General features: G+C 45.8%; 1 protein-coding gene across 2 annotated transcripts in view; it reads right to left on the minus strand.

Annotated features, from left to right (window-relative positions):
- The window catches only part of ptch2 (patched 2), a 33,223-nt gene extending 25,368 nt beyond the window's left edge, over positions 1-7,855 (minus strand). For both annotated transcript variants that reach the window (XM_086129776.1, XM_086129775.1), the window contains exons 1-2: positions 7,254-7,855; positions 5,235-5,427 (exon numbers count right to left, since the gene is read on the minus strand). In XM_086129776.1, coding sequence (XP_085985902.1) covers positions 5,235-5,427; positions 7,254-7,403 — 343 coding nt within the window. In that variant the 5' untranslated portion in view covers positions 7,404-7,855. The remainder of the gene's footprint in view (positions 1-5,234; positions 5,428-7,253) is intronic.
- Between the last annotated feature and the right edge of the window lie 7,429 nt (positions 7,856-15,284).

Below are 15,284 nucleotides of genomic sequence, written 5' to 3' on the forward strand. Positions count from 1 at the left end.
CCAGTCCCAAAAATAGTAAGTGTGCGTATGTGCATTTTCAATGACGCTTATTCCTGTTCAGGGTCGCAGGTGAACAACAGCCTTTCCCATTTGACTTCGGGCAGAGGACCGGTCTAATATTAGGGGATAATCGACTCATCGTTTTTCAATTCTGTCAACTGTCTGCACTTGGTGGTCAGACTGAACGACTTGGCCGCAACCAGCACACATGCTATAAATTCAGCCTCGACTACTTTGCTGTCTAAAGGCGTTTATGTAGACAGACACACACATCATCTACGGGATGAAGAGCCACGTCCGCGCTATGTTGCTTGGACCGAGTAGTCCAAAACCTTGATATCATAATTCCGGCTATTCATTTTCTATGACGCAAGCAAACTCCACACAGGAAGGCTGGAGCTGAGATTCGAACCCAGAACCGTGACGCAGATGTGCTACTTTTATTCTCTTTGCTTATGTGCTGACGGCCATCTGAGATTCTGTTGATTCAGTCGCAATTAAAGAAGAAGATAACACCGACTTCTATCTATGCTAATGTTCGCGTTATTGCTCTTGAAACAGAAGTTCAGAACAGTCAACAACTGAATGATAGCCAAATAGCTATGCTTACTTTCACACAGAAAAACGTTCTAAATTAAATATTCTACCGATTACGCAACCGATGCGTTGAGTCATCAGATTAAAAAACGATTTTGCATTCGGTATCATTTTTATCCACTTGGCATCCTCACATTCTAGCGTATTACGTGTGACTTTGAGTGTGTATAGCTTTAAATTGGCTGCCAACCGGTTCAGGGTGTCCCCCGCTGACTTCCCGAAGACAGCCGGGATAGGCTCCAGCGTGCCCCACGACCCTTGTGAGGATAAAGCGGATCAGAAATGGACGATTATTATGTTCAATGAATTGTTGCTGCCCAAGCCTTGACATCATAATTGATTGTTGTCATCCAATTATTCTTCATCATCCATAAAGGAAAGTAGAGTGTATTTAGACAAACGTGTCATGTTAAATAAAGTTGTGTGATGTGATGTTTATTTGAAGGGTTGTCCTGTTCTGACTGTGTGTGTGTGTGTGTGGGGGGGGGATGCTGAGAAAAGCAACGCGTGACTCGGCCTGAAGGATGGAGTGTAAAAAAAAAAAAAGAGGGGGGGGGAATAAATATTTGGAGGTGACCCAGGTTGACTCTGCTCTTGTTTGTTCTCTCTACCAGTGAGCGCCGGGAGTTTATTTATCTAGCTGGGGCACCCAACGCGCACTATTCACCTCCAATAATGCTTCATAGGACTTTCTCTGTCCAAACTGGGCTCACGTGAATTGTAGCATTTACCTGCTGTGGTTTGTTGAGAAGTGGGGCTCACAAAAAGCTCATTTGTGCGTTTTCTCTTTTCTCTCATGAAGCCTGATTTGGATGCAAATTTACTATACTGCACATTGCTGTGGTCTTGAGCACCCTCCCCCCCTCATCCCCCTGCCCCCCCCCCCCCCCCCCAATTCGACTTCCCTCATCGTCTTTATGGGACATGTGGTGCACCCGCTTGGCCTTCTCTCGCCTGCGCTCGTGTTTGGACAGTTGGAATCACTGAACGTGTCTGTCACGGCTCACCTAAAACTTGGCTAGGAAGCATTTGTTTACAGAAACACAGAGGTCTTTTCTCTCCATTTAAAAAAAAATTTTTTTTTACCCTCACTGAGATTTTTTTTCAATCGAAACACCTCACCAGTGACAGGGTTGTAATGTTTACAAAACGAGACAAGGCAAGGCAAAAAAGTGTCAGCGAGTCATAAACTACGAGTCTTCCTGTCTCAACCACCCCCCCTCCTCCTGGGTGTCTACTCCCATCACTCTCCTCTTCCTGCATCTCTCTCTCTTTTTATGACCCCCCCCCCCCCCCCCCTCCTTTTACTCCCCTACTCAAGGACAATACTGGCTGGGTCACATGTTGCCAAGCTCAACTATCACACTTAAAAGTGAGATCGTGATTGTTTACAATATGCAAATGTCATTTATCTGTAGTTTTTTCCCCCCCAAGATATGCGGGATGTATGTGTGATATATTCTCTGCGGTCATTAAATCCCTCATCAGGCTAAACATTCTTATACCACCGCACAGGTGGTATAAGAATGTTTCGTGGTGTGAAGACAAACGTGTGAAGACTAAAGACGCTCCCGGAGGAGGAAGGGAAGGCCGTAATCTCAAGACACACAAGTCAGGCTGCGTACGCAGAACGGCGACAAACATGAGTGTGCGAACGTGTGTGGAAGCGTGAGGACAGTTGACCAAACAACACCTTCTCGACGTGGAGATGGTGACACCTTTGTGTGCACACTCCAAAGGCATCACAGTCATTTAGTGGGATGATATTCAAGTGATACTCTTTTCTCACAACACGCAGCTCAAAATATCACTGTAGCCACCAAAAAAGAAAAACATTGAGGGGCATTTTTTATTTATTATTTTGAATTTAAAGCAAATATTTTTAATATTACTTACTCTGCATAATTTAAGCAAAAAGAGTATGTACATGTCTTTGGAAATGGCACATTTTGTTTGATTTTTAAAGTCAAATGGAAAAAAATTAAACAAATTCCATGTGGTATTAAACTGTCTGGATTGTATTTTTAAATATTTGTAAGCCCATGTTGTATTTAATGATATATTGAAATTATAGCATATTTTGACTTGAAAATGCTTAGAAATATCTGGCAATTTTTTTATTTGATTCACTTTTGATGACAACAAATTTGTCATCAAAAGTGCGATATTATCGCAGTTGTCACAAGGGAAGGCCCCCGACACGTGTATCCTACTGCTGCGGCTTTTAGGACACAGTCATACATGCCTCCAATAGGTTTCCAATTTTCAAAATACAAAACGAAATGATCTGCACCCTCCATTGAGATATCTTGCGTCTTATCAGCGTCCTTTTCGGCTCGCGGTTTGTGTGCGACCGTGTGAGTGCTTACTTGTATTTTGTGCGCGCGAGAACTAACCTCTCCTTGTCCCACAACCACTTTACTCTCCATTGAGGCCCCTAGCAGCTTTGTGAATGGGCTATTGGTGGAAACAAGGCAGGCAGAAACTTTAGAAACATGGTCACGGCCTCTTAAAGGCACAGCATTCCTTTTTTCAGATCGCCCCCCCCCCCCACACACACACACGCACTGCCGCAATCTCCCTCCAAACTGCCCTTTTCCTTCCTTCAGTCCCACACCAAAACAACTGGCACCCAAATGTCTAAACATCTCTTTTAAAAACCATGTCGCGGCCAATTAGCTCAAGAGGTAATGTGAAATCTTTACACTTAAGTAAAGCAGAAAGGGAAGAGAAGCAGTGACTGCTTTTGTTGCTGCTGACATTGAATATATCTTGTCAAATAAGGCTCAAAATGTCTGAATTCAACGACTATGATATCAGGAGCGCGCAAGTGCTACGGCAGCGGTCCTGTCCCTCCCCCATGTCCTACGCTGACATGGTGGGCCGAAAAAGGCCCTATAGGGTCTGTTTATATTCGCCAACTGCTGTGGAGCTTTTAGAGCGTGCAAAACAGGTGGGTAAACTTCAGCTGCATTCACTTAATTTTTTTTTTCTACTCGTGAAGGAGGAGGAGGTAGGGCAGGAGGCGGTGGTTTAAGGGGGGGGGGGTGCCTGCCTGCCTGCCTCGCCTCTTGTTGAATGGAATCCAAGAATAGTTAGGGACCACACAGGGAGCCGTAGAGGAGGAGGAGGGGGGGGGGTGACTGTGTGTGGAGGAGGGAGGGATCCGAAACCCTCCCAGTACTCCCCTCCACTCTCAAAGATGGCTAACCATTCACACAGTCCATCTGCTGCAGGGATCAGCCGCGGCACTGAAAGCCTGGGGGGTTAAAAGGAATTTTGGCCAGTGTGAAAACTCAAATAAAGCTGCTTCTGCCCCTGAAAAAAAAATTAATAAATAACGTACAGAGATAACGTTGACCTAAAACCCAGCGGCGGCGGCGGCAGCGGCGGCGGGGGCGGGATCGGAGATAGCGCGGGGGTGAGGTGCGACATGATCTCTTGCCACTTCACACATGAGCTCCAAGTACTAACAGAGCAGATGGAATCATTCCAACGACATAATTGTCCTGACTGTTGATAAATCGTGCCTTGATGCAAACCGAGGCCGAGCGAAGTGCATTGTTGGTTCGGTCTCAACTAGCTAGCCGTCTAAAGAAGTGCCAACTTCATGTCAGTTGAGCTCCATCCACAACCAAGACCTGACACTGAGCTCTCAGCACGACGGGGAAAGATTCCCAAGGATTGATGAATCAATTTTATCAAATATTTACAAGAACTATGACTTTCCTGCTGTGTCAGGATAGGTTCGTGACCGACTATAGCACAGGGTAAGAATACATGGCCACACGTGCTCACGCGTTTAGTACTTCCTGTTTTTATTAGATTGCTATATATTGAAGACCTTAAAGTGTTTACCTTCCAAATGTTTACCAAAATTAGGGCTTTGCTACAGTAGGCTAGGTTTATACTTGGGCGTGGCGGAAGAATACACCGTCACCTGGCACAAGAAGAAACGTAGCATAGCTTGCCGTTTTTCTTTTTGATTCTTTTATAGATATGACCTCAAAGCGTTTTTATTCACAAGTATGTATTTGTACTTTTAAACTTCAGAATGGCATCATCATCATTAATGACCAACTACGGCATCATCTGAGTTACCAGACATATCAACTTTGGCACTTCGATGCTATAGCAATGCAACTAGCTAGCAGTCTGACTTACGATGTCTCAAGGCTACGAACGCGATGAAGTAGTTTGCGCAGCGGCGTAAGAATAAATCATGACACGGTCTAGGAAAGCATGTTCAGTCACCCCGGTAATTTACTGCTATTAGTATGATTGTTTTAATATGTTTATATTGAAGTGCTTTACATACAACTATTTACCGTAATCATGACTTTACGACCGCGTTGGCGTCGGTTAGTAGTTCGGGCTTATGTCACCACCGTAGTAATGGAACTTTGTCGTAAACCAAGGACCTCCCTGCAATTTTCACCAAACAGACACACAATCTGTCAACGCGATACCAAAAGTACGGCCCCAATAAACCGAGAGAACACAAGCTCATGCGCCATTACCTCGACAGCCCCAATTGACACTCATTAGGACAAACACCAAACGGCTCGCAGACCAATAAACCAAACCTGAGAAGCACGGCGGCCTCCATTCTTTCGTCACAAAAACGTTCAACTCACCTTCCACCCAGAGCTGCTCGATGTCTGTTTCGATGGCGGCCACTCGGAGTCCCACCGAGAGGGCCCCGAACACCAAGAGTCCAATAAAAAGCACCTTCCCGCAGTGCCTCTGGATGTGACAGCCCAGAGAGAACAGGAGGGCCTGGAACCTGGCGCGGAGCCACAGGGGAGCTTTCTGACCTACCGTCTTCCCCTGGAATGGAAGAGGAGGGAAAGGACAGTCAGTATGACGACGGATACCGTCAACCATGAGCCAGATTCAAGAACTTCCCGCAATTCCTTGAATCGTTCAAAACTCGCCGTAAAACCGATCCTCCTCAAAAGGCAGTGACGATTGTGTCATATGAAGAGGCGATCGTTTCAGAGAGTTTTAGGTCAGGGCTGAGACATCGCCAAAGGGCAAGCAACTGAGGTGAGGGGTCCCCGATGGACGGCTGACTCTGGCCCGTACTAACGACAAGACCAATGGCGCTGCAGCTTATTTACTAGCCGTTTACTTGCACTGAGAAACGGACGATCTCGGTCCTTATCAACGACGCAACTGGAACCCCCGAGTTCGCTGTCAGGCTTCTCAATGCTTGCTGATAAGCCGATCATTTCCGATCAAAAGCGCAACTCAGCTTCTGGCGAGATGTTTTTGCTGTACGCATTACATCGCTAGCATTGTTATATCATCCATCCATTTTCAACGCCGCTTATCCTCATCGCGGGTCTGCTGGAGTCTATCTCAGCTGACTATGGGCGAGAGGCGGGGCACATCCTGAATTGGTTGCCAGCCAATCACAGTGCATCAATATTAGACATTTGCGGTTCCATCGAGGGCGACTCTCCACACGATTTTACAACATGTGTAGTCTGCAGAGTTTAGGGAGCAATCCGCGTCTTTCAGAACCCGGCATCCATCGCATGAACCGGGTCCAAAGCTGAGGCAGGATCTCCCATGACGCAACGCAATTAACGGCGAGTCGGAGGCCAACATCAGGCCTCCAAATGGCTTGAATTAACACACTGGAAGTCACGAACGTTCCACATTAATCAAGCCAGTTACTAACTTGTGTGCATGTTCAAAACAAGCCTGCAACTCATCTATCTTGCTAGATCATGCGCATATTTGCTTGAAATTTCGCTTTCGAGCGCGGCAAGTGTCACCGCTGTGTTCCCCCCCCTCCCCCCCGCCTCCCTCCGCTCTTCGGAGCTGAAACACATCCAAGCACCGGGGCGGTCCGAAAAGATGCTTTGTCAGATCAAACTCAATCAGTGAATTCCTTCACAGGACCCACCGCATTTCCAAACAAGAGCCTGGCGGAGCCCACCGTGCTGCTCGGAGGGGCTGCCTCAAGCCAGAAGCACACGCACGGGATGTGTGACATTATCACAACACGGAACGGGAATTCGAGGCAATACAAGTTTGCGTTTTAGATTTCTTTGAGGGATTGAATAGTCCAACTTGTTCACAAAATCGCGCAAGTCTAGTGAATTTGAGAGCATTAAGGTTCGACTCCTTGGTATATCGTCACGAGACTCGTTGGAAGTTAGATTCCAAAGGGTTGGTTTTGGGACCCCCAGTAAAAGATTATACCCGAAAATCAACCCCCCCCCCAAAAAAAAGCTTCCCTCTCAACAAAATCCCCTAATTCATGTACATTCAATAAAGTTAGATTACTAATTTAAAAGTCCGTCCAAGTGTGGTGCATCCTTACATGAGACTTCTTGCAGGTTGGCTCCCACAGAGTTGGTTTTGGGACCCCCAGGTAAGGACCACACACTCCCAAAACAACACCAACAAATAATCCCCCTCAGAAAAAAAAATCCTTACCATAAATTCACTGAAGTTAATCTTGAAGCAATTAAACACTCAGTACGCTAAAAAGCCAAACCTCATCATCCACACAAGAGACTTCTTGGAAGTGGGCTTGGGACCCCCAGCAAAAGACTACATACCCCCCCCCCCCAAAAAAAACCCCCACCAGCCCAAAAACAACAAAATCTACCCTTGAGAACCAAATCCTGGGTGATCACCTTTGAGATCTGTTTAAGTGCGAAAGCGGCGTGGCAGTAACCGCCCGGTCTCCGGAGCGCGTCGGCGTCGGCGGCCGGCCGGGAGCGCGCGAAGCTCGGGGGTAAGTCCCCGAAGACGCCGGCCCCTGGGACCCCGCTATCCGAGGCCATGGTCCGAAGAGGCTTGGGGGGCGAAGCGACACACAAAGCGGCTGCGATTTCACAGAGCGCCGCAGTAATCCGACATGGGAGAGGAGCGCGTCCGGCGCCGACGAGTTGGAAGAAAGTGTCCTGCTAGTCTTCCGTGGAGCCGAACGAGTCGCCAAACTCCATCCCAACATTATGCGCCCAAATACGTAAAGATCCTTCTGTCGTCATTCGATCGCGCAGTTGCTATAAAAACAGGCACATGCAAAAAAAAAAAAAAAATAATAATAATAATATTAACAGAGGCTCAGATAGTACTGCTAGTAGTTGTAGCGGCGGTCTTGCTGGTGGTCGCGCGTCACGTCTAGCTCCGATCGCGCTGCGGCAACATTTGGACGAGCTCGCCTCTCCGCAAATCCTGAAAAGGGAGCTTTGATGGAAAAGTGCCGCGGCTCCCATTGGCCGAGGAAGAGGCAAATTACTTTGCAAACATCGCCTATTATTAGCTGCTAAGCAACAGCTCACCAAAGTGGGGTGCGAGAGAGAGAGAGAGAGAGAGAGAGAGAGAGAGAGAGAGGAGACCACCCAGGCTGCTGCTGCCTGAGCTGGGAGGGGAGGGGAAGGGGGAGGGAGGGAGGGAAGGGGCGAGAGAGAGAGAGAGAGAGAGAGAGAGAGAGACAGGAACTCTTTCAATAAAGCTCGCACACGCACGCTTGCCTGCTGACTGCATGCTTGTACACATTATTCCCCGTTTGCATGCATAATCCCAGTTAAAGTGCATTATTCCCACTTTGAGCTCCGTTGTAGTGTACTTATTCCCAGTTATTCTTGGTTCGGGCTCCCTGTATTACTCCTTTTCGTTCAATTTTGCGCACACTGAAGTGTTGATGTCCGTTTTAACTTGCATTGTTTGTGTAGCTTTCCTGCTTGTATGTTATTCCGTGTTATTGTTCCCTATGACCCAAAAAAAAAAAAGGTGAATATGCGAAACCACGGGTACCGAACCACGAGTATGCAGGGGGGCTACCTTAGTTTTAAGTTGTAATATCAGCATTCACCACTAGATGGCAGACACAGCTTAGTTGCGCTCACACTGGCTCTCTTACTGCGCTGTAGAACGTGTGTAAAGCTAATATACTTTTTTTTGCGGATTTGATATGCAGGACAAACCTAGCACCTCAATAATATGAAACGTTTGACTGAGATGATTTTTGTGAGAAAAAAAATGTGCAAAACGAGATGGATGCATGTCCCATCCATTCATCCATCATTCCTAGTCACAGTTCCATGCTAGTTTACACGATGCCCTGTTTATGCACTTTATTCCTTGTTTGTGCTCAATCTTTCAAATTAATTGCTCCCTATTCCTCGGCAAAGACAACTATGCATCCCTCGTCTTATATTAACCCACCAAATCTTTGCTGGGCAAATAAATTTGCTAACACAAGCGTCTATGAGAAGACGTATCGGCTCGAAGCTTTGCACTCAGAATACTGTATTGACATTAAAGCATCACAAGACTTATAGCCTGTATCTTATCCCCCCCCCGACCCCTCAAAGGTGGCTGCCTGGTTCAGAGGTACACTCTTATCGAAGGAGACTCTTTGGAACGGTTCCACGTCTTGACATGCATGATTTCATGAGTTCACAAAGGCGCTCACATGAGCCTGGAAAGAAGGTTCCCAGACAAAACTGATTTATAATCCTCAGAAAAAAAGAGGAGGGGGAAAAAAAAAAGCTTGGAAGTGTAGTTTTGCCAAGTAAAAAGTACGAAGGTGAACAAACGTGTCATGATAGCACAGGTCGTCCTAGCAGGGCTAGCGGCGTCGCTGTACGGGAACATTTGTCAGGCGCCTGGTGCTAATTTGAGACCCTTTGCTTGACTTAAAAACAATTGGAAGCTGATGTGGAGTAAGTGGATTTAGGTGTTGGTGCCGCAGCGTCAGTCCACTACTGACAGCTGCACCTTTATGGGCCACGCACGCTCACTGACTTGGCTTTTCTGGCGTTTGCACCAATAGAGCACAAGGGATCACTATCATGAGGTCTGCGTAAACGGCTGATTAAAAAACAAAACAAAACAAAAAAACCCCAACACTCATTTACCTCAGGTGAAAGCTAAAAGACATCACACCTGTAAGGGCCAGCAGCAACCACAAAAATAGAAGACAGTTGTGCCGTGGCTTAGAGTGTGATTTGTTCCATCTATACCTCAAATCATCTTTCCAATGAAAGGAATGAAAATGCCATGAATCCGTTCCAGCCTGACGAATAAAACACCTCCCAAAAATAGCACTCCACAATATGCTTTCGAAACATCTAGAGCAACAGCATTATTAAATCCATCCATTCATTTTCTAATCCGATCATCCTCACCAGGGTCGCGGGCGTGCTGGAGCCTATCCCAGCTGTCATCGGGCAGTCGGCGAGGGACACCCGAACTGCTTGCCAGCCAATCACAGGCATTCTTAAAGAGGATGTGCATCACGATTGACATTGTGCTCCTGGTGGTGGCCGCCTCTGGCTGCTAAGGGGGAGGATAATAGAGAAATGATACATGAAGAAGAGTTTCACAACAAAGGAGCGCCGTAAACTGCAGTCATCTCTTTTTTTTTTTTTGTTGCAGAGGCTAAATATATATATATATGCTTTCCGGTCAGATTGTCTGTCTATATGTGTTGCTACACAATTTGTGTTTAAATATCCATCAACATTGATATTAGTTTGGTCAGTCTGTCTGTGGCATGTTGCACACTGTGTTAAGTGTTAAGCGAGCAGACAACTTATGTGGTTTTGTGGTTTATTTTGAGCAACCACTTGCTGAAATGAGTAAATTGATGAAATTCAACACACCATTTTGTACTTCATCCAGTTTCATCCAATGCCTCGGCTGCGCCGAGAGATTCTATCCATCAAGCTTCCAAACAATCTGTGAAAAAGGTCAGCCTTACCGTTTATTCTCCCTCATATTCATCTGTTCCTATGGAGGAGCCCATACGGAGCCGGAACACACATTTCGGGAAGGGCACTTTTTTTTGGTGTTTTTTTCTTCCCCCTTGCCGTGGTGGAACACGGCGTGACAGGCTCGGGCCGGGTTTGAGTGGTAGAGGGAAACGGGCAGCTGGAAATGGGAGCTCAAGTGGAATGTGAGGAATTGGGCTGTGCGGTAGGGGCCCCCTTCAAGCCTAACAAACTCAGGGAGGTCCGAGGCCTGGTCTGGAGGCCTTGGATAAATAAGCTGTCTGAGATGACCATGCGCTGCGCAGATATCTGCCATCACAGCGCCTTGTAGTGCGTACACAAACCACCCAAGGCTCTCTCTCTGCCCCACATGGTCTCTCTTGTGCATCCACTTTTCTCTCCGCAGACCTCCATTTTTTTTTAAAAACTCCTCCTGATGCCTCCATCTTTGCCGCAACTCGTATTTTCTCCCTCGTCTCTCACCTCTTGACTTCCTACCACCAAGCAAATGTGCATTTCATCCCTCCCCAGTGGCTCCATCCATCTGTCCATTCGTCCATGCATGCACGGCCGGCTGGCCGTCCGTCGGCCTGGGACTGCCGACTGAGCCACTCTGGCATCCATCTGCCTCGCAACAGCCAACACCCTCAAGGTTCAGACCCACGACACGTTTATTTTGCAAAGAAAGAGGAATCAAAGTTGAGGCAAAACACATTACGGCTCCTTCTTTTAATGTAAACAAGATGGTGAATAACATTTCAAGACCTCAAACACTATTTCTTTTCTTCATAAGTTTACCACTTTATTCCACTAACATCACCACTATTGTCTCCCAAGATTTCGTGTAGTAAAATTTTGATTTCGTTCTTGAGAGATTGAGACCTTTCCCGATTACGATTTAGACTTTAGTTTTTCCGCGCAACATTGACTTTTTTTTTTTTACATTGCCAATCACGGCTCAGCTTGCGAACATCACATGAGCAAACTCAGGACACAGGTGAGTCGTGATTGGTCGGGACCTGAGCCCTGAGCAACGCTGATGTCATTTTCAATCGACAGCAAGTTGCAAAATGGCCGTCCACTGAGACGGGATAAAACCTGGCGGATCGTGCTGCTTATTTCATATTCCACAAACGGTATTGATCACAATTCTGTATTTAAACGACTGGGGGTGCAGCGAACATTTTGTAAAGAACATTTTTGATTTGACTTCCCCTTTAACTTTGTTGAGCGAAATTTAAAACATAAAATCTACGGCTAAAGCAATCAGAAAGCTAACTAGTCATTGATATGTACTGATACGTTTGCATTGATACGTTCTCTAATTTGTGGTTGCCATTTGAAATATGGATACAAAAAAAGTTATTCTTTGAAAAAGCCACATAAAAGACGAAAATGTTAGAGAGCTTAGTTTTGATATGCCAGGTCGGCATTTCAAATGGGCATATGTTCTCAGTTGCCTTAACCGGATAAATAAATCTTGAATACAACAATAAAAGTGAAAAATGGGCTTCTTCCACAGTGACATAAAATATTTTCATCTTGGTGGTTCTATTTCATTTCACTTCATGACTGAGAGACACACAGAAGTGTTCACCCTACTTTTCTATCACGAGCGCAAGATCTATGGAACGGCAACAAGTTACCCATAGCGACACTTTTTCTGCATTAAAAAATGCCTCTTGTCAGTCTCGGAGAAGAGGCGAAGCTGCCACCCACAGTCTCGGCACAAGATTAATTATGATAATGCATTTCTTTGCCTGCCTTTTGTCGCCCTAATGAATGGTCGCCTTTCTGGGGGCCGAAAACACACACAAAACCACAGAAACGCACTTTTTGTCAAGTCTTTGTTTGTGCGCTTGTAACAGAGGTATTGTCGGCACAGCGGAGCAGGTGGCGACGCCGACCCGGACCTGTGCTCTTAAAAACAAACCTCGCAAGTCTCTCAGTATGTGTGAGACATTGTTAGCAAACAGAAGGGGCAATCCATTTTTAGCTAACATCCATTCCCAACATTCAGTCACGTCTGATTAAAGAGAACAATTAGTGCCGAGTTGAGCTCAGACCTCCACCAAGGCCAAACGACCCAAATTTGGATCAGCGGCACATTGTGCAGTGGAATGTCTAAAATGTATGACAATCCTTTTGACAACATTTGGCGAAAATGGATGAACATCATCCATGGTGCTCTGCAATGTATTTTCGCATTAAGGTAGCAGTAGGCAAAGTTATGTGGTTACAAGATTTTTTTTTTTGAGGTTTAGTTTGACAATCAAATTCAACTAGGAGTGGCATTAAACAGCTTTGCAATTTCTTTTTGAAGACTTGCTCGCTACCTGTGAGATTTGTTTGCAAGTCAAAGATAAAAAATGTGCAGCTTGCATCGCGTAAAAGCCGTAAGATGGGTGACTCGTATCTCAAGGCACGCCTGCATTTGTAATCATTTCCATGCCCCAACTCGTTTTCCTCTAAAATGACTACTTTCCCCATAAAAGGAAGAGTATTTATCTAATGTAGCAACTATTCGTGTAACTGCACAACTTTCCCCTTATTCTACTTTGGAATTTGTCAACTTTTGTAATGTCATACATTGTATTAATTCTTAATGAATATTATAAATACAAGTACCGGTATTTTATATATATATTTTTAAAGACGTCTGCATTATTTTAATGCTTTTTTTTTTTAATAAATACACATGGGTTGACCCTAGCCAGACGTGGTTGGAAAATCTTCAACGCAGCTGCCTAATTATGTGTAATTTCTATGTATGGCGATGCAATAAACAGTTGGACAGGAGATAAAAAGGCCACCTGAGAGCTCAAATCAGGTCGCTGGTGTGTTTCTTCCTGGGACTTTACAGGCAAAGCCATTTAAGATGTGATCCCAATCAACCACCCAGCCAATGTTTAGCCAATTAGCTTGGGGGGGGGGGGGGGGGCTCTACTGTGACAGGCAGGGATGTCTGGCGGTGTGCATTTGTGTGTGTGTACGTGTGTTATTGGGGTTGTGATGCCGTACATGGTATCTTTGTCGCAACGCACACAAACACACACACACACATTGTTAGCAACATAAGCAAGTGTTGCAACTACAAAGCTTGTGAAAAGGCCGCATGCATTCAGATGTTTAATTTAGAGTCGGGGGTGGTTGGGGTGGGGTTGCTATGTGTTAGTTGGAGGTGGGCTGGTCGGGTGGGGGCGGTGTGGGGAGGTTGGGGGGGGGGGTGTCATCTTGAAAGGTAGCGTGTGGAAGGAAAAAAAAAAGTGGGAGGGGAAAATCATTTGTGGCCGGAGAACACAGAAGACAAATTGAGGAAGTGTTGTGCTAATATGTCGGGGTCAGCAGCAAATACACACACACACACGCACACACACACAGGTTTCTGACGGACTACCACTTGGGTGGGCCGCTCCCTCGCTCTGTCTCTCCTTGCTCACCCACGATCAGCCCTCAAGCCATGAAGCCACCCAGCTTCTCAACCAACCCCCCACCGACACTACCACCGCAACACCAGCCCATCCCCTTTGGTCACCCCCCACATCCCCACCCCCAACCACTCAGATCTACAACTCCACCCTACCTTCTCCTCTGTGTCCACATTTATCTCCACCTTACGTCCTGCCCTGTATTATTCGTGGAATTGATTCTTTAAGCTCCATTTCTGCAAGAACGGGGAAAACAAGGGGGACATAATATACAACTTTTATTTGTCTGCAAAAAGTTGAGTTGCCTGCCCAAGCTTTATGTGTGAGAAAAACAATTGTTGGTAATCCGTCTATGCGTTATTTCCAACGCTCCCCAATTTGAATGATTAAAAAAAAATTGCAGGTGTGTTTGCTGAAAGTGCTGAAATTGCTGCCCGCGCAACTGTCAAATATCACCACTACGGCCTTGCTAATTTTCTATTCATTTGTCAAACATCTTTCCTTATGAATACACGTTTGAGCAGCAAAAATGTATCTGCTGAAAGCTGCGGGTGGCTGGACTATATCCCACCGATTTTGGATTTCACACGTAAAGCCACGAAGCGCTAGCCTCCAGCTAGCTTGTAAGCTAACAGGCTCGGGCATAGCAATAATGAGTAACTCACAATTGTGCCAGTGAATGAAAGCGCTCAAGTTGAATATAGTGGGCGAGGAGAGACTCACTGGCCTTGATTTTAGTCACGACCCCCCAAAAATCTGAAAAACTGTCATGGTGAAAAATATATTTAACACTACAGTGCCACAATTAAGTACTACTCTGTTGTCAGGGTTTGCACACTTTCAGCAATGGCCCAACATACAATGTATTGAGCATTATTTTCAAACATATCTAATGTATTTAGAAACAAACACGGTCTCGTCACTTTTTAAACGCACGGGTAAAATGTTAAAAACAGGTAAACTCACACCCTGTGTTATGGTGCTCTTTTTTTTATTATATTTTGTTTTAAACAAAAAGCATCCAAGTAAAACATCTAAGACGTAGATATGCGCTCTGAGCGTTCACAGTTCACGTCTCGCCTCATGAATTTGACGCGAGGAAGGTCACTCGCTCCCTCTTCCACCAATATTCTCCACCAAACACATTATTTTTCTTATTCGGGGTGATTCATTGCAACTCGACACGTTCATTTCCAGACATCATTTTCATGAGTTTGAAAAGAAAACAAAACAAAAAAAAAAGGCGACGGCTGATATGTCGACAACTTGGCCGCAGTGAGGCCATCCTTCACGACCACACATACTGCGTGTCGTGACGAGTGCGAAGGGTTAGCGCGGCCGGAGGAACCAAGCGAGTAACAACAGCTGTATTTTATTTTGGAGGGACGTGTGAGACATCAGAGGGTGTCAACATCACTATTGGACGATCAACTGTCGACACCCATTTGGAACACTAAGGCGACGGCGCCATGCTGAAAACAATCCGATGCGAACATTCCTGGTTGAAATTTCCTCC

This window comes from Hippocampus guttulatus, chromosome 14, assembly GCF_054856545.1.
Source record: "Hippocampus guttulatus isolate MCC_2025c chromosome 14, RoL_Hgut_1.0, whole genome shotgun sequence".
In the NCBI taxonomy this organism is placed as follows: Eukaryota; Metazoa; Chordata; class Actinopteri; order Syngnathiformes; family Syngnathidae; genus Hippocampus; species Hippocampus guttulatus.